This window comes from Sylvia atricapilla, chromosome 1 (genome assembly GCF_009819655.1).
Source record: "Sylvia atricapilla isolate bSylAtr1 chromosome 1, bSylAtr1.pri, whole genome shotgun sequence".
Taxonomy (NCBI): Eukaryota; Metazoa; Chordata; class Aves; order Passeriformes; family Sylviidae; genus Sylvia; species Sylvia atricapilla.
Window position 1 is genome coordinate 47,652,887 of NC_089140.1, and position 20,683 is coordinate 47,673,569.

General features: G+C 38.5%; 1 protein-coding gene across 3 annotated transcripts in view; it reads right to left on the reverse strand.

The window, feature by feature from the left end:
* The window catches only part of ELMO1 (engulfment and cell motility 1), a 305,386-nt gene that overhangs the window by 189,854 nt on the left and 94,849 nt on the right, over positions 1 to 20,683 (reverse strand). For all 3 annotated transcript variants that reach the window (XM_066321961.1, XM_066321951.1, XM_066321970.1), the window contains 4 exons: positions 15,539 to 15,574; positions 7,272 to 7,371; positions 1,022 to 1,173; positions 63 to 141 (listed from right to left, as the gene is read on the reverse strand). In XM_066321961.1, coding sequence (XP_066178058.1) covers positions 63 to 141; positions 1,022 to 1,173; positions 7,272 to 7,371; positions 15,539 to 15,574 — 367 coding nt within the window. The remainder of the gene's footprint in view (positions 1 to 62; positions 142 to 1,021; positions 1,174 to 7,271; positions 7,372 to 15,538; positions 15,575 to 20,683) is intronic.

The following is a 20,683-nucleotide window of genomic DNA, read 5'->3' on the forward strand; positions in this document are numbered from 1 at the left end:
GGTATGGATGTAAACACCTTTTCTCCTACAGATGCATAGGAATACAACCCCCATCAACCTACCTGCCTCTTGTCATCCGGTGCCTTAAGGAAGAGTGCATTTATTACCGCAATGGTGTACGTCTGGATTTCTTGGTCTGTCCTGTTTGGAACAATGTTGTAAATGTGAGAGAAGAATGCATGTGAGCTGTAGAAACTGAACTTCCAGCTGCATTTCTGCAGGTAGAAGTGGAGGAGCTGTTTGCACTTCACGTTAACCACTTAAGTTAGGTAACTAAGGTTGGTAATGACCAGCTGTCCTTATTACTGAGAGAGATGATGTCCCAAAGAGAGACGCAGAATTCAAAAAAGGTGGAATGAACTGCCATTGACCCTCCACTGATCACAGTAAAAGTCTGATAACCGGTTTCCATCAGATGTGCAATGCCGGCAGAAAGGAAGAGGAATCTTTCCTAAAGGCATCTGGAAATGAACTTGATGGCATTAAAGTTTTTCAGGTGCATGGAAAATGTCCCAGGTAGAAGACAAGCATAACTATACACGGTACATTTCTCTATGCTAAAGAGGCAGCTTCCATCCATTTAAGCACTTAATATTACTACATAAGAAAAAGCCCCCCCCTTTTCAAATATACATTCAGCAAAAGTTGAGCAATTTTTGTCTTAAACAATTCCCAGAGTCTGGCAAGCAAAGCAACCCCATCTGTTTGCTAATAGCATTAAGTATCTGGTGCTTAAGGTGCACAGGGTGCTCTTCTCTTCATTTCCCACTTCCAGCTACATAGGTAGCTTATAGAAAAACAAACAAATATACAAAAACAAAATAAAACCAAACCAAAACACCTAATGACCAGGCAACTCCAGAAAGACTGTTACCAGTTATGCAGTTGCTTGTAGTGGAGGCTGGAATCATAAAGGAGATTGCTGGTCTTTATACCACTGTTTTTTCTCCAAATGTTGTGCTATTTTCGGGAGGAAAAAAATCCACCACATCACATCAAGCAGAAATCAAAAGACACTCACCCCTGCAGATGTGGAATTAGCTGCCCAATTGTAATCTCCTGTGCTACTTTCTGGTACAGGTCATGGCTATTGAGCACCATTGATTCCAGGATTGCCAGCGACCGTTGCAAGATAGAGATGTCCGAGGCAAATTTGTTCACGTAGCTTGCTATCTACAAATACAACCATTCAGAGAATCTGCATTTTGTCATGAAAACAGGGAAAGGTAAGAAAGAAAACTGTTGACGTGGCTCAGAAAGGCATTAGGATAAAAAGTAGTCTTGTCCACATACCAGTTACCAGTGAATACCTGAAAAGGATCAACCAGGCACAGCATATGCCATCAAAGAACACAGTGGCACAGGTTCTACAGCTGTCAAAAGTCACCAAAGGTCACTACTTACATGACTGAAATCTATGCTTCATGATTACATTACAAATATGATAAATTAGCATTTTAAAAAATTAAAGATTATAATTTTGTGTAGAAAACTTTGGAAAAAACAAGGAAACTAGTTCTCATTTTCTCCAGAAAAAAATCTGTGCAGCCAATTTTCTCAGAAAAAAAAAAAATCTAGGCTTAAGGGAAATGTTTCAAAAGAGAAACTTATAATCCAGCTTTCTGGCAAAACACAGTCTAGAAAAACATGCTTTTTTCTTCTGCTTGCTGTTACCAATAATGCTGAAAGCTCTTTCCATGTTACCAGTTAAAACTCTGTTGATGACTAGGACAACCGGTTCCATAACTCTGTCTAGAGTCCAGCTTTTCAAGTAATAATCTTCCCTTTTACTGCAAGCTGCCACAAGCAAATGGCACATTAATTAAAACCAAGTTTGACCTCTGCTATTTTGCACTGTGGCAATGACAAGCTGCACACTCATCTGCAGAGTCAACACAGCTGTCCAGTAAGATGTGGCAACATGTGTTCTCCTGCCTGCTGCCCAGCCCATACCCAGCTTCCCAGGAAGAAACCTGCCTTCTGCTGGTGCAGGAAGCAAGAACTGCACAGGTTTTCTTCAAATACACCAACACCAGCACAGTCAAAACGAAAGGCACCCAAGAAAGCACAGACAGAAATGTGGTGTGACCACAGTTACTTGCCCTCTACAGCCAAGTAACAGAACACAGTGGTTCTGTCTCAAGTTTAATATGTTCCTTCCAGAAAATTTCACAGGTCTCTTCAGTACTCCTGCTACAGCCACTACTGTAGTTACACTGTTTCCAGTCCTGGATGCTTGCTGAGACCCAAGAACTGTTTCCTTTCAGGAGGAAGAAAGGCCTGCTGATGCTTGGAAAAGCTGCCCAGCTGCCTGTAAAAGTCACATTAAAATGCCATCACATGGACAATACTATTGTTTTGCCCTTGTGACATTTTAAGTAGTACTGAAGGAGCCTAACATCCAAATCTGGATGGAGACAAGAAGGAAAAAGGGACAGATTTTTCTTTTTTATATCTATTACAGCACTGCTCTCTGCTCTGCTACTTGGTTTGCATTGCCACAGCAGGAACATCCTACATCAAATGAAATGCAATTCAGAGAATATACATTTACTTTTTTTTTTTTTTTTTTTTTTTTTTTTTTTTTTTTTTTGTTTTTTTTGTTTTTTTTGTTTTTTTTTTTCTGTAAAGAACCATGAAGCATAGAAAACAGGAGGAGAAAAGCAACTTGATGAGCTTTTTTCTATTTTGGACTCTCAGTATCTTCTCTCAGCAAGTCCTGAGCCAAATAATATTTACAATAGTATGCAAAGCACAATTTGCAGTTTAGAGCAATAATCTGCATGACAGAAGCACTGTGCTACCCCACCTCTCTTAATGGTAATCCAGATGTGCTTTGATGCATTGCAGCCAGAGCTGCCAGATCTCCACAGGGCCCATGACAGGGACAGTGTCTGCACAGAGCAACTCTGCACTGCTCACACATTATTCCAAGCATCCCCTGGATGCCTCAGTTTTAAGGCATCCATGGATTGCTTGTGCAGCAGGAAAACAAGGTGTCCAGACTGTGTCCCAAATCACCAGATTTCTGTCACATCTTTAGCAGCACTGGTATTTATGAATTATTCTTGGTGTAGCAGCTCCTGCAAGTGGCAGTTAATGCATCACTGGGATATAATATTTTCATATCAGGGACCTGTAGAAATGTAACAGTATGGATAACTGGAACCTCCATCTAGGAGGAGCTTCTCCTGACCTTGGACCATAACATCTTTTAATCATAAATACAAACACAAGGTATAAAGATGTCTCGTGTGTTTAAAAAGACATATCACACCGAACATAGCTGCAAAACATCTGCTGGGTTCACTTGCACTTGAAGCTGTGTGCTGGCCAGAAATAATAAGCTTGTCTACCTTGAAAAATAAGTCATGCAAGTTCCAGGGAGAACAAAACTGCATTAAAAAGAAATTCTATTCCCACACTTGGAGTTCTGGATGTGGAAAAAAAATGAGGTCCTTTATGAGAATCAACAGGAGTTCAAATTTGTGCAATTTGCTGTTTTCTGTTTATTAAGCACCATGCACAAAGAGGGCTTTCACATCCAAAAAATAATTCTGCATTCATTTATCAAAAATTCTGATGATTAAAATAATGCAAGCTCAGCAAAATACTACATCTTTTCCAGAAAGAAGCAACTTGATGGTTTTGCATTTCCACATGAAAATCTGTCACATGGGTGTGTCTCATTAAAGATAAATTTCTTCAGCAAAATACCTTAAAATTTGCATAGTCCTCTTAGGACATATATAGCCACATACAAAAGAAGAGTCTGGGTGCTTAACTTCCTGTCAATTTCAAGGGAAATTAGGAATCAGACCACGAGTTCACACATTCATGCTCTTTTGAAATAGGAGCTAGACAGTAAACTGAGGGTAGATGGAAAACCTACAGTAAACTAAACTACATCATCTGAATTCTCCTCTTGGTTCAGCATCACTTAAGGCACAAGAGAGAATTCACAAGTTTTAAAAAAGTTTAATAATAATAATAATGTTATTGTTGTTATTATTTTTAAAGCTGTACCAGAAAGAACACAAAGGGGAAAAAAAGTGAAAGAAGCAGATCTAATTTTCATTATGTTTGCTCATTAGTTATTTGCCTGCATTATCCTGTTGTCAGAACAGAAAAATCTGTCCAAGTTGTGGTCTCTGTTAAGATTTAATGCATAGTAAAATTTTAAAGGGTGCTTATAATTTTAAAGTAATGAACCAGAACTGCTCTTGGCTACAGACAAAACAACTGACAGTTGTGACACACAGAAATATTTTTTCTGGCTGCCACCCTGTTTTCCCGCACATTTTATAAGGTAAACATTTAGAGTAAACTATTTGTCAGCATTAAGGTTCTGCATCATACACTTATGAAACAGCAATTATATAAGTAATTTATAAGATTTTTTAAAAATATGTCAAACAGTACTACAAACGTTATTATTCCTCTTGTAGGAACTAAAGATGGAAGTATCGAACCTGTATAGTGCATTTTTGTCATGGTTTAGGAATGGTATTTCCCAGTTTAGCGCTCCCACTGAAACACCCCAAACAATGAATGCATCACTCTCTCACTCCCCTCTACTTCTTGTGGCAGGCCTGAGGAGAATTGGAGGCACTGAAGGTAAACATCATGGGCGGAGATAAGAAAAATCTACTGGAAACAGCAATGAAGTAAGAAAAAGAACAGTAACAGCAACACTGTGAATAACAGAGGGCACAAGAGAGGTGAACCATTCACACATGAACGCTTCTGATGTGGAAACTCGGAATAGCTGGACCACTGCCACGCTACCCCAAGCCAGGGGTGACTCCTTCTCCTGTCCCCAGAAAATGATGTCAGGTGGTATAGAAGAACCTCTGGGTCCTAGCTGTGCCCACTCCAGGATACTGCAAAAATTAAGCCTGTCTTGGCCAGAACCAGGACAATTTTGACAACCAATGAATGTAAATTTTTCTAAGAACTTGGAATCCAAATCCTTTAGGCAATATCTGGAACCTGGAAATGAACTATATATCATCATAAGCAAGAAAAAGGTCTTGAGAGAGCTTTGCATATCATAAGGAAGTTTTTCCATATGTTGCTATTCTCCCTTAAAATACGGAACAAGGTTCTCCTTGAAAGTGTCAATCTTACTTGCTGCATTTGGAATAGCAGTCTTTAGGTACCCAAAGGATGGGAGAAAGTCTGCATCCAACACCAAGCAGTTACTCAGTAGAAGCAGTCAGGCCTTCCCCTTGAGGTCTCCTTCAGCTACATTTTTTAGTTAAAAAACTACTCAAGAAAATAATTGGACAAATTCAACCCCATTCAAGTTTAGCTTTCATTTAACATGAAAGATAGCTTCAAAACGGAGAAGCATGTGATTGCAAGTTCCCCCCCAGCAGAAACTTATCAGGTCCCTTATCCAACTTGTCAGTCAATTGTGCAAGCCCATCAAGGATCTCAAGTGGTCTGTCAAAAGCCAAAAGTCAGAGAAGCAAGTGAGGATGAAGTTGTAGATTGCTGCCACAGGTATGAGACATAGTCCAAAAGCAGTCTGCTAGGTTTGTCCCATGCCCACACTGCACCACTGAGGGCTCTGCCTTTCTGGCTCTCAACTGCATGCAGATCAGAACATTCCTGAGCCTCTTTCCTCAGTCTCTGTCATTCTCTGTCCTCCTTCTAACTCTCCTATCATTCTCCTTGGTCCCTTTCTTGCTCAACAGTTTCACTTCCAGATTTACTTGCCAGTTTTGGTTTTCATAGGTACTTTACGAAAATGCTTTTGCGTCTTTTGGTTGTTTCGGTTTGTTTTTTAATTGGGTCATTATCCAGGGAAACCTATAGAAGTGCCCAATAGAAGAGATGAGTTATTAACAGTGGGAACACAACAATTTCCTCTGTTGTTACAACACGATCCACAGGGCAAAAAGTGTTGATAAACTTGGACAAAGACATTTGTTTTGAGCCAAATATAATGTAGATGCCCTAAACTAACTTTAGCAAGTTTCTTCATATGCTCCATAGTAGGCTCCCCTAGAAAATAAGGCATTCTGGACTTGACTTTGTGTCTCCTGCAGTCAGTTAAAAGCAGTTGTAGAATTTTCTTTGCCATTAGAAGGTAACAGCAATCGTCATCACAACCTATTTAGACTGTGAGATTGGGAAAAAAATTAAAAACCAGAGTAAAGTTCAGATCAGTTACACTATTTCTTTCTTATCATTAAAAATATATCCAGCATTTTTAATGACCAAAACGGAGACTTAGTATTGAAAATCTTTCTTTCATAGTTGATCCTTCTTTCACTTTTGACAACAAAGGTAAATTTCTACTTTCCTTTGATGCTAGCAATTTTCTAACTAAATTTGAAGTCCTTGCTCTAACACACTCTGCTAAAATGAAGGTTTCCTTGCCACAGGTTATATTAATTTCATTACTGCTTCTGATATTATTCTAGTGAAATAACTGATATCTTTCGAACCTATACAAATGCACTTTCAATTATGATAAATGCAATCAGGTTTGAAAATTGTTTGTAAAGAAGAATTATGTGGTTTTGGGGTTTTTCTTCCCCAGTAAATGAAAAGCGTTAAATCAGTAACAAAACCTATTTCTGAAGTCTTTTAAATCACTGTACCTAAAGAGTACTACCATGTTTCTGCTGCTTTTGTGCATCTCTGACATTTAAGTATAGAAGGATATGTTGCAAATTGTGGACAGATCTGTTTCAAAAACACATTCTTCAACTGCAAGATTCAGAGGGGCAAAGTTCAGCTTGATTAACTCAGTAGATATCATTCTAATATCAAATTGTAAACTAACTCATCTGTCTTCTTCCAATACGCCAGAGGAAACATTTCAGTGCTAGGTGGTTCTTTGTTTTTGGGTTTGTTTTTGTTTTTTTTTTTTTTCCACTAGAAATATGGCATTATTAATTTCAGTTTACATTATGTCAAAATACCAATTTTTTTGCTTTAACTGTATTTTATCTGCACAGGGAGGTCACTATGTAATTGAATAAGCCATTTCTCATGTAACAAGCCTAATACTGTGTTGATCCCAATTCACTCCAACTGATTTCCACAGAAGTTGAACCAGGTTCTGCAGCTACAAGCATTTATAGTTTAAAACAGCATTTTAATCCCATTTCCATGTATCTTTTTTGACCAATGACCTAAATAATGTACCTGGGGAAAAAAAAATAAAAAGAAGAAAAAAAACCCCAAACTCAAATTACAACTCACCTCAAATATTTAAACTGATATAGAACAGATAGCATTGATTACAAATTTACCTTTTTAATGAATGCCACAGAGAATGTATCCCACGATACAATCCCATGATCCATCAGCTCAACAAATGCAGTCAGTGTAAAGGACAACATATCTCCAAAGCTGCAAGAGACAGGAGTCATGACAACATTTACCAGTAATGCAGCAGGGCAACGACTGAGGGAATAAAGCAGCAGGAAGCTTTCAGAAAGGCAGGAAAATGAAGCCAATTATGGACTAAGAGGTAGCAGAAGAGCAAGAGAGGCCGTGCTATAGGTCGTCTCCAAAACAATTTAGCATGGATCCCAAGAATAGTCAACTGGAGGAAAGCAGTTATAAGAGAAGAAGTTATCCCCAGGAGAACACTGCATGCAGTGCTCAAAAAAATCAGTCAGTCCAAATTAAACTTCTCCCATAAATTCAGAGATTTATATCTAACAGGGGAAATAAGTGAACTTTTTCCTTAGCACTTATGAAATCTTCCTAACTGAAGGCCATGCAGAGGTGTCACATTTTGGTACCTCTGTATCAAACAAATTGGTGGGAAGTTAAAGCATTGCTTATTCCTTCTTTTACAAGGAAGCAAATACATTTTAAAAATGCACCAGAAGAGATAATATATCTTGAGCAGTAAACTTCTCAAAGTTAATGCTTTGATTTCTTTCCTTAAACCTGAAGATGCATCTCTTTTACTTTATCTATGAGCAACCAAATTGCAAAGTGTCCAGCTCAAATTATTTAGGTTTAAAATGCAGGCCACTACCATGCATTTTACATCTGGATATTTGAAATTCAACACATCTTTGTATGAACTCAAGTAAATTCAAAAAGGAGTTTAAACTCACCAAGGATAATGTGACTAGATGCACAGGAATTTTTCATGTTAAACCACAATTTTTAAAGATTCGCTTCCTATCTATACATAGGACACCAAACAGTCAGCAGCCACAATGATTTCATTGAAGCCCTCACTATATTGTAGCTACTCACTACAAACAGCAGTGCAGGCATCCTGAAAGGGACCAGTGAGTTACCTTTCAGGGCACGCCAAACTGCCTTCAAGCTGCTCTGCCAGTAAGCCATTAAAAAGCAAAATCATACAACCAAACAGCATGAATAGTCCCAGTGATTTTGATACAGCATCTTATGCCTAATAAAAAGACAGAATTAAAATAACCCCTTTGTCAGACTGGAACTGCAAAGCTTACTATGTTGAAAATCTGAGTCCAATATTAGAGCCATAGTAATCAATGTAATTAATTGCTGTTCCTTAATCTGTGGCTTATCCTACTATCCTGCATGAACCCAACAAAAAGGTGAACATCCACTCAGATAGGAGACATTTAGAGCAATACATAAGAATTAGGCAGACAAATCTGCTTCAGTGCAGCAACTCCAGTGGCTGGGTTTGGTTTAATCTGCCATTTACGGCTATCTGATGGTGAGATGCAGCCTTTAGTGGCCTCTTCTTTTAAGAAACAACATTTTGCCAGAACTCCTGAGATTCCCTCCATGAAAAATACCCTTGCCATTCCCGACAGTTTGTGAGTAAAACCCAAAAAACCACCAAAACACCTTTCCCTTCAGTAAATACAAGTATGCACAATGTCTTTGATTACTTATGACAGAATGAAAAACGTACACCAAAGAGCAAACAAAAACATCTCTAAAATATCCACTGTAATTTCACAGGGAATACTTTCTTAAGCAAACAAATGGTCTAGAAGTTCTGGGCTTTATTTTGGGAGACAGAGGATGCTCTTTTGTGTTTTTATTTTGTTGTAGTTGGTTTCTTTATTTGGGGTTTCTTTAATATTGCAAATCATTTAAGAACTATATTAGATTTAAAATGTCATCATTAGCATTCCAAATAACCAAGGATTTCGTATTAGGATGACAATAAGAATCAGGAAACTTAATCAACTCTGTTCCTGTCATGTTCCCCAATTCACTCCTTTTGTATAATACAGTTATTTATGAAGCCACAAATAAAACAGCAACCCTAGGAAAGGCTTCCTTCTAAAAGCTTGCACCTAATGCATTTTCATGACAGAATACTCCCACTACAAGGAACGCTAATATTATAATTATTAATATGATTGGTATTAATTAAAACTAAATTAGTTTCTGATAATTTTTTAATTAAAAAGGTAGGCCATATAGGTTGAAAAGTAGATAAAAATCTCTCCCAGCATTAAACTAAGCACATCATCTGTCAGAGATAAATTTGCTCATCTATTGTTTTAAAATATAGTCAATTAACCTGTGTTTAGTATATGAATTATCATCTATAAATAAATTGTACCTGAAAACTAATTCCCATCAACAAAAGGTATAATTTAGAGGGCTTACTTAAACTACATTAAACTTCTGCATGAATATTCATCTTTAGAACAGTAATGGCTGGAATGTAAAGGAATTAAACTAACTTGGATTCACTAGTCCATTAAGTCTTCTCATCAAAACTATTGATCAATCCTACCTGATTGATACTGATTAATCCATGCTTCTCCACAGCTCTGGGGAATAAACTGGGCTAATGGAGCTGACAATTCTGGTTTGAATGTATAAACCTAGTTTTAGTAGATCCGACAGTGATACAACTATTTGGGATCCAGAAGGTGAAAGCATTTTTCAACTTAAAATGATCGGACAGCTCATCAGATACCACTCCAGTGACTCTGCTTCAAATAATTAATGACTGAAGAGGTGCAACACTGGGACTAATCAAGCAGCAAGAAATACTCCAGCTCTATTATTATGCAGCATCACACATACAGACTATGTCCTTCTAAAATACGGGCTATACACATGCACCTGCCCAGACATGTACACACCAAGTGTCATTGCAAAAGTCAAAAGCCAGGCTTAGGGGATAAGCATTAGGACTAGCACAGCTAAAGATAAAAGCAGTCTGCAGGGTAACTAGGGCAAGATAAGGATTAAAGCATCTGCAGGGGAAGGGGAAGGGTGTTGATTCATTGTTAAGTGGTTAAACACAAGCAGAGAGGTAGAAATAAGACTTTCAAGTAATTAGTGTCAAAACACACACACAGACGCATTCACCACTATTAAGTAGAGCAGACAGAATAGAGGCCAGAAATTTCAAGGGAGTCAAAGCTGGTTTATAAAATTAGCAATCCTTAAGAAAACATGGTAGGAGCTGCTTAACTCAAGGTCTCTATAAGGGTTTTGATCATACAAAAAGTCCAAAAAGAATGGGGCTACTTTCTTCATAAAATCTTTTTAGAATAATCTATAGCACAAAGCACAACAGTTCTGTAACTCAAACCCTTGCTGCTCTGGCTAAATTACTTAATAGTTTGATGATAATTCCTAATGAAGGTGCTTTTTTAATACAGCAAGAGGGGAAAAATGATCAGAAAGAGGCACTGTGTAATTGCAATTTCATATCTCATTAACACTGAAAGCTTAATAACCTTTGCTCTCAGGCACGTTGCTTCTTCAAGCCCTCCTGAATGCTGTTCTGGCTCTGGCTCTTGGATGCCTTACATTGGGACAACAGATACAATTTCACTATTCTTTGCTGGCTCACCTCTTCTAACCCCCATTGTGACAGCTGGTGGTCATGAAGTATCTCCTAACCTGCAGCAGGTCTCAGAAAGCTGAGGTTTGCCATGCCATCAGCTGTCCCAGCATGAGCCATTCCATGGGGATGGCCATGCTCTAATACAGCCTGTGGGTCCTCAACCTCTCTCACAAACCTGACTGAAGATTAAGGCAACAGTTGCTTTCTACATCTCTAGGCTTTAGAAAAACAGCAGGTCAAACATGTTCATTTAAATTCCTAAGAATTCTATGTATTCTTACCATAGGAATCTGTGAAGAAAAAAACCCAAAAAAACCAAACCCAAACCTTTCCACACATTTCGATACTAGTTTTTCTTTCCTGAAAATAAAAATGACAGGAATGTCCATGTGACCATGATTACCACACCTGTCTCTCACGTACCTTCCTGGTATCATTTCCACATCCTAAACAGTCTTTTTATCCTGTGTGCTAATTTTGAAAGATGTCTAGAGCAACTTGGACTACTTTTCAAAATAAATTAATGGCAGTTTAGCACTCAAATCCCCTAGATGTTTTTAAAACAGAAAGTTAAAAAATCTTAATCCATGCTTCACACACATAACAAAATGAACATTTTATCTCTGTTTTGGAGGGAAAAATACTTTGCTTCTCAAATGATTATGTAAATCAAGATAATTAGTCAGGCTCAACTGTCATCAGGTAACAAAGGAATACAAGCTTTTACCAAGCCTGATGGAGTGTCTCATGTTTTATATGAAAGATAGCTTTGCATAGTAGAATCTGGATATTAATTGTTGCTTGTCTGTCACAACCAGCATACAGCCACCAGCCCAGTGGGACTAGAAGCCAAAGAATGTACACCTTTACACAAACCACTTTTCTGGGTGACACAGAACCAAAACTGAGCTCTAATTTTGCAAGGGAAAGCAGCAAAGAAACAATTTGATTGGCCAGGAAGTACACAGGAGAGCAGCAGCCTACTACTAAATGCAGGAATGGTTAACTAAGTCTCTTATCTGGGCTCACAGCCTAATACCGGGCAGCTGAAAGGCCTGACATCACTGAGGTCAACATCAAAGAGTAAGAACAGCTTTTTAAATTGGAGCTGTCAAGGATAAATGGCCATGAATAAATTTTAACAGGGGAACAGAATATATCTAATCATCAGAGGACAAGAGCTCTGGAAAAGCCATGGAGGCCAGAATCTAACTAAGTTAAGTCTAAAATGAAGACTGATGATGTAACAGGATGCTTTGCCAGCCAAGTGTGAACTTTATATTGCGATGGCTCCTCTTCACTGCTTCTACACTGCCTTGTTTCTTCAAGCAACCTTTCCAAGGGTAAAACTAAGCCACCCTCAAATCAAAGCAGGAGCAATTCACATCTACTTGGTACTTAGTGCAGCTGAAAATGATGGAACAATTTGTGTAGTAGTTGCCCCTATTTTTCTAGATGATTACAGAAAATGCACTTAACTGCCACACAGCAACTGACACAGATTTTTTTTTCTTTTTAATCATGATAGCTAAGCACTACCGAAATATTTCTTTGTGGTACTGTTTCACTCCATCATTAAAAGGGGTCAGCCTTACTGATTTCAAATCCCTTGCATTCCAAGAACATGAAATAGCTTTGCAACCCTAGTATCAGGGTTTCACTATGTTTGAAAATTAATTTTCATTAAAGGAAATTTTCATTTTCATTATACTGTGAATTTTAAACATAACTGTAAATATTCTTGAATAAATCCAAGTGTAGATATTCTTACTATGGAGTATGACTAAATCCACTTAAAGGTACATTAAGCATGGGAAACTAGCCCAGAGGAACTATTACACACTGAAGATGTGATTAGAATTCCCTTTTTTTCTTATTCCTATTTTTTAAATTCCTGGTTTTGTTCATTTTATGGCAATTTCCTCAAATAGACTACTTTTCTTAAAAGCCCAAGAACTCCTATACAGGAAAAACATCACTCTCCAATCAGTTTGGTATGACTACAGTTTAGCACTGCAATGCAGTGAATTAACAGAGCCAGTTCATAGGATTTTTTTATTATTATTTATTATGTCATCCTGTACATATAAAGTAACTTGTTTTTGTAAGTCAGCATTTGGTTTCCTTAAGTGTCTTTGGTCAAGAAGACAGGAAGTGGATGCTGAGAAGTATTATAGTTTAGTTCATTATTTCAAGCTCTGTGGGTTTTTTTATCGTTCTCATTTCACTAGATCTTTTCCCATTAATACATGGGTGAAAAATAGTCAGGATGTTGGATAACTGCACTCACAGAGCACTGGTATAAACACTTTACCTTCAAAACATATGAGCAAGCCAGCTTCCAGAACTATTTGTTTCACATCCTCAACAATGCCTCTGGTATCTTTTTCAGTACAAGTCCCAAATTCAATAATTTGTGCTATTTAATTGTATTATCTCATGTACTACTGCTGGAAATCAAAATATTAAAGTGAGTATCCCCATGTAAACTGAAGTTTCTACAGGGAGGATTTAACTTCTAAGGTCAGAATAAACTAGTCACAGACACATTATTTATTGCTCTATTCATTGATGTGTTATATCTACATTGACCAATAAAGATCCTCTTAATAACTATCTTAATAAGGGTCAAGTGGGTAAAACCTTGTTCTCATAAGTAAACAAAGCTGAACTGTGTAAAAATTATTAATTCATGCAATCCCTCAGATCAGGTCCTAAAACCAGGGTGCAATGCAACTGTAAGTGAGTATTTCAGTACTGTCCTGAGGATAAAATTAATCAATAGAAACCTACAGTGTAATAGAATTTGGAAACAGGGGCTAATAGACTGTAACTATTCTTCCACAAAGAACTATTTTCACAGCAGTGAGGAAATGCCACCTAAAAAGACAAGACAGATCTTGTCTCAGCAGAGCTGATCATAGAATCACAGAATTTTTAGGGCTGGAAGGGATTTCTGAAGATCATCTGGTCCAACCTGCCAAGGCAGGGTGACCTGGAGCAGGTGACACAGGAACGCATCCAGGTCGGGTTGGAATGTCTCCAGAGAGGGAGACTCCATGAACTCCCTGGGCAGCCTGATCCAGTGCTCTGCTGCCCTCAATGGAAAGAAGTTCTTCCTCATGCTGAGGTGCAACTTCTTGTTTTAGTTTATAGCCTTATAGCCTTACTGCTCCTTGTCCTGTTGCTGGGAACCATGGAAAAGAGTCTGGCACCATCCTCTAGGCACCTGCCTTAGAGATATTTATCTCCATTAATGGGATCCTCTCTCAGTCTTTTCCACACTAAACAGGCCCAGGTCCTGCAGTCTGTCCTGATTAGAGAGATGCTCCAGACCCCTAATTTTCTTTGTGGCCTTCCAGTGGATGTATCCCAGGAGCTCCACACCTTTCTGGTACTGAGGAGGCCAGAGCTGGACACAGCACACCAGATATGACTTCACTAGAGCAGAGTAATGGGGGAGGATCACCTTCCTTGACCTGCTGGCCTTAGTGTTCTCAGGATACCATTGGCCCTCCTGGCCCCAAGGGCATTGCCAGCTCATGCTCAAGCTGTCATCCTCCAGGACCCCCAGATCCTCCTCTGCTCTCTACTTGGTCAGTCCCCAACATGTACTGCTGTTTGGGGTTATTCCTCCCTGGATACAGGACCATACACTTCATTTATTTGAACCTCATTAGATTTCTCTCTGCCCCATTGTCCAGCCTTCCACAGTCCTGCTGAATGGCAGCACAGCCTTCAGGTCATGCTGCCAAGCTGATGCTGCCAAGAATTCCATAAGCCTCATGTCACTTTAACAATTTTCATCACAATCTAAACTTTTCTATTATGAAACAAGTTACTTTGTATTAGATTAAGAAAGTGAACATAGCAGAAGGATTTAAATTTCCTGCCAAATTTATTCTTACTGTATAATTTATTTATTAGGCAATGATTTATAAAATAAATGTTTCAGAACTTGGTTTACAGTAGATTTGTGAAAGTATGATTTAGCACAGGTTTGCATGGGGAGCTGCATTTCCTTCATGATAAATCACATCAAGCTCTCAGAATGACAGACATGTGCTTAATTGATTATTCTTTTGCTTCCTTGGGTTTTAGCTATACATGACACATCAAATTTGCAAGCTAATCAAGATACTAGAACATCTCTTGGGATTAAAATTTATAAAAGCCTGTGCTTAACTCTGAGCAAACAGAAGCATTCTGTTCAAAATTATTGGGGAAATAAGCAGGAAAATTCGGATATGAGGCCATTTACTATTTTACAGTTTTCCCTTATGCAGCTATCTGCAACAACTAGCATTACCTGGGACCAGCAAATAATAGGAATTCAAACTGGGACAATGATCTTACTTTTCAACCCACTAACACTGACCATTAAAATTGCCAACTATCAACCACAAACGTCAATGAAATCCAAGAAGGGAATTGGGAAAGGTGGGGAAATTAATTTTTTGCTGAATTGAAAAAGAAAACAAAACAGAAGCCTTACTTCAGAAATAGCAAAAGCCGCTGCTGAAGTTAGAGAAATGAAGCACTCATTCCACAGGCAAAGCAAAAAAAAGCCTTAATCAGAAAATTTTAACAGGCGTCAAAGAGCAGAAAACAGAGAAGATTGAAGACTTACTGATGAATATGCACAGTTGTATTTACATATAAAGATTAGCGCAAGGACCTGAACTCAGTCATGCAAAGGAAGAGGTAGTATACAAAGTGATGATCTAATCAAGTTCTTACCAGGGCTTCATTATCTTCTGCAATTTCTGATATCGTCTGCAAAATTAAAACTTGAATGTGAGGAAAAACACTTTAGAACATCTGTACTCTATTTACTGCATACAAACCCCCTGTACTTGAGCCATAAAATTCACAGACATGCATACAATATGAGGCAGTAAATTGCTAACAATTTGCTGAGAACAGAAACAGTTCAGTAACTTGAAACGAACACTCCAAATAAATTTCAAATATTTGTTCAGAATACTTGTGTTAACTTCTTAGGGAAAAAAACATATCTAGACATTCTAATTTAGTAAAGCATTTTTGTAAAAAGCCTTTGATACAAAACAATAAAGGTTTACACATTAAGCATCTTCTGCCCTGTTTCAACAACATGTACCCATTGCCTGGCAAACTCTTTTATTTGCTTGTAGTCTCCAGCACTAATACTGACATCAGAGTCATCAGAATTGATGAAAGTTGTGTATCTAGAACAGTAAATGGTAAAAATGGCACCAAAAATAGATAACTTCTTTTTAAAACACCCCTTTAACATATAAAAATAAAGGAGCTAGAAAGAAATTTTAAAAAAATAATTCATCTCTCATTTAATCTCTTCTTATGTCTCCTAAATCTATTTCACAGTTTTATTTCAGAGGCTTGGCTGCAGCTCCACACTGGGCAGACCAGTGTTCAAAATGAAAACAATGAGATCCCTCTTTCCTTTCTGCACCTTCTCCCCAGGTCTTCGCTTTTTTCTCCTTTTCCAGAGGAATCACTCTCAAAGGAGAGCAGCTTTTGGGCTAGCTTGTATAACCATCAGTAGAGAAAACAGAGAGACTATCTTCATGTTGCTGATGTTCCTCATGCACAGGTCTTGAAGTCCTTCTGTGCCAGCTGTGAGCTGCAATACCCACGCCTGAAGATAGTGCTGGCACAGTTTACCATGTAACCAAGCATAAACTGGGCTACAGCCTAACTCAAAACAGAGAAGTGACAAGATTTTCTCCTTGGATTTCATGGCCTTGGTTCTTTTATGCTACAACATCGATCTGTGTAGTCAGTTATAATGAATTAAAAAAAAAAATCGTGATGATCAGACAGCCTTAAAAAGTGGGGGGAAAAACCCTCAACAGGCTTTTATGTGCAGTAAAATTCAAAACATTTTCCATAGCAGGAGATCCAAGTTTCAGTAGAACGTCACTCCTCTGCTTCTGCAAACTAAGTGTTTCCGCGCTGTGGCAGATTCCGCTAAACCACCAAAAACAATTGCCACAACAAATGGGTTTTGTCATCTCCCAAATGTGCGTGGATCCTTGGCAATTTTCTGCAGCACATCAGCCAAACTTCATAGCACTCTTCCCAGGCCAGTTTTTAAAATAGGTGCTTTCTTCCAGGTGCTGACTGTGGCTAAGCAGCAAACAAACTTGAAATTAGGGTTGTGTTTTTCTGATAGAGAAACAAGTGTGGTGTTTGCAAACTGGTGGCACTTCAAAGGACAGACTCTGTTTTGCCAGAGATTTTTCACAAAAGGCTCTAATCAGGACCATTTTCTCCATGACTGAGACAGGGATTAGAGCACAAACATCTAAGTCCTAAAACAAAACATTTAGACAGCAACTCTCTTAGCATTTACAGAATTCTTATCCATCCTGAGTTAATCAGCAATCAGTTAACTTGTGGTCAAAAAGTGAAAAAGTGTGCGAAGTAAAAGAAAATATAAATTTAGAATAATATACAGAAATAATTGAATTATATAACACTTTTCTGGTGAAGCAATACAGAGACAAAATTTTTATTTCAGAGGAAAGATAGCCGTTGTATTAAATCACACAGTTTCCACTGATTTTTGTTGCTTTGGTGTGAGTAGAGCAGCAATCAATCTAGGACATCAAATGTTGCAGCAACACATGATTATAGATTGGCTTTTACCACTGAAGATGTGGATGGAGGCTGTTCTCTAAAGCAACACATGCTATTTTCATCCACCATCAAACCAAAACATAATAGAGAGGGGACTGGCATGAGCAGGGGTTCCTCTCATATTTACCCACAGACCATGAAAAAGGCACCAAGGAGAAGCCAAGCTGATTCTTTCAGCAAGTCAGCCTGGAAAGAAACTAAGTACAGTCTGCCACCTCCATCAGCTTTCCTCTTTCTATATATATGTAACTGTTGGGTTTCTTCCAGAGGGCTGACTCTGTGGTAGCAACCAAACAGCTTTGCAGAGGCCTTCTTGGTGAGCTACCAAGGTAGGGTCAAAAATGTTGACAGTCTTACTGATCTAGACATCATAATTAGCTTGATAGTTCGTTTTGTTTTTTTTTTTTTTTTTTTAAGAAAGCATCCCTTGGTTGCACTTGCACAGATGGTAACAAAACCACGGTCAAAAAGCAGATGTTATAAGGGTAAATTAGACAGCAATTGTGAAAGGTCGAGATTCTATAGTGGTGAAAGACAAAACCAGTGATTTTTACGCAGGCAGGAATCTCAAAATAGATGCAAACATAATGGAAAATAACATGAATTACAAGTTACCAGGTTAGACATTTTTCTACCATTGTATGTTCCCTGTCTGGCCTCAAAGGAACTTTGTGGTACACTTCCAAATGAATCCCAAGAAGGAGCAGTGAGCTCTCTTTGGACTTCCTCAAGCACACAGACTTACTACTTGCTCAAATACTGCAGGTTACACCTTGAGCAGCTTCCAACAGAGTCCAGCTTAGCAGGGACCTGACTAGATCACCTCCTATCTGTTCATGTGTCAAAACTGCTGTACCAAGACTAAAGATACCCCAAATCTCAACCCCATCTAGAGTAACCCACAGGGCACAGGAAGGGCTTGTTTGAACTGGGGGAAAAGACTAAAATGTCCCATTGTAGAAGCCAGTGTGGAGCCACTGTAACTAATGATACCAAGACCTAAAGCAGTCACACCAGCACAATTGTTTCTGAGCCTACACTGTTTGAACATGAGCAGAATTGTGTAAGAGTACCAATGAGGATAAAAGCTTTTCATGCAGTATGACCCCAGAGAGGGCCACTGTTACCAAAGATGGGAGATGTTCACAAAAACTTCCTCCTCTACAGAAACACTGATGGGATGATGGATGAATGATCTGCCAACCACATTAAAACACCATTTGGTTATTGCTTTTCAGGCAAACACAAGGGTAATGCACGTTTTATATAAACGTGCAAAATAAAGGCAGTGTTTAGGAATATGATAAGAAAAATCTAAGAGTACAAATTTCTGGTTTCTTCCTGTAACAGGTGTGGCTAACACAGGCATGGGACAATTGGGAAACACTCTGACCCGGAATAATCTACAAAATTACTATTACTATAGAGTAACACAGCAGCCCTCAGACTCCTCACAGCCACCACAATATACCACAGCTATACTCAGTCCAATAGACAAAAACATCCTGGAAAGTTGTAGAAGTGGAGGTTTTAAGCTCTACCCCTTATTTTTCTTGTTTTTTCAAATACTACAGTTTTGTCTAGAGTTAACAAAATAAAACAGATTTGTTTTGCCCACCTTGGTACTCTGGAGAATATTTGGAAATATAAATCCACTGCTGGAGTTACTCTTTTTATAACATTTTAAAAAAGCAGTTGTCAAACAAAACTCAGTACAACTGTCTCTCCCCATCCCTGTTCCTGTCAACAGGAGTGTTGACATCACTATTTAAAAAAGGTAATTTAAAAGCTAATATTCTCAAAGACAAGCAAAGTAAAAAAGTCAAGCCTTGAGAAAGTTTAGAATGGGGGGACCAGCAACCCTCCCTCTCTTCCCTCCAAAATGTGATCTCTGACAGTTCCACCTTCAGATGACCTTGAGATTGGCTCAGTTGGCTAAAACATAGTGTTAATAACTGAGGCTGTGGGTTTAATCCCTGTAGGGGCCATTCACTCAAGAGTTGGACTCAATGATTCTTCTGGGTCCCCTCCAAGTGAGACGATTCAATGATTTTATCTAAAGCCTACAATGTGTGCTTTGCATATGTAAAAGATACAAGAAAAATTGTACTTGTGTGCTCTGAGAGGGAGGGTGCAATCCAAGCCTGATGGAGAAACAAACCCAAAATAGAGCAAGCAGAAGAAAAGTAAACCAACAACAAAAACAAAAAAAAGGCCACTCCAGAAAAAATCCTACTCCACCTTCTTTCTTTATAGAAACTGCACTGAAAAATGGAGTTGCAGCCCCTTCTTCTTCTCCTGCTATTACTATCTCCACAGTGGTATAGAAGTATTACCTGATTTTATATACTCTTTTGGATTCCTGCTTCATAGACAATAGTCACCCTCTCCCGACATTACAGAAGCACTAAGAAATGAAGACTGCGTAAAACCCCTGTTGGACAAGAATTGATTTTGGCAGCAATGTCAGATTAAGTAATCTATGCTTCCAGGTGAAGCTTTACAGGAATAGTTGAGGCTGTTTAAAACCCTGTGCTGTCAAAAATACAAATTAATTTCCTGCCTCCATTTGCTGGCTGAGTTTCTGACAGTTTAGCAAATTGAACTGCATCACTGAGGAGTCAAATAAGCACTGGAGCTGAACAAGAGAGGGAGCAGGTACTACACAGCCAGTAGCCAGGAATGGTGGAAAAAGACTACTTTATACAGTGGCAAAAACCTACTAGATTAGTACTGTTCCTATCTTCTGAAAATTCATTTTCCTTTCATCTAGTGAGTTGTGCTTGCACAACTGTTTTCTGGGGCGATGCTGTGAGTTCAATTAGGGAACTAAATTGGGTTACGGAATATTGTATTAAAAGTAGCCTCTACTGTCACTTTCCATAACCTACACCAGTTTTCCAGTCCGGCTTGGTAGGAACAGTATTAGTATAACTCTCCAGATGAAGCAGGACAGGAACAAGTTACTGTGAGCTTAAATGTTTTGACAGCACTGCTGAAATACTCATCAGACTGGGATGGAAAAAACCACCAGCAGGTATTTGAGCAACTGTCCCAAAAACTGTGCTAAAGTCGGAATAATTCCAAACCAATCTGTCTTCAGTTTTCCACTGGGTTGGTATACAGTATTATCTCTGTAAGACAAGCCAAGAGCTAGAATTTCACTGAACAATGCAATTTGTCCTTAAAGCATGCACAATTGATCTCTCAGAGACTTCCAGCTGTAGAGCAGCCAACTCT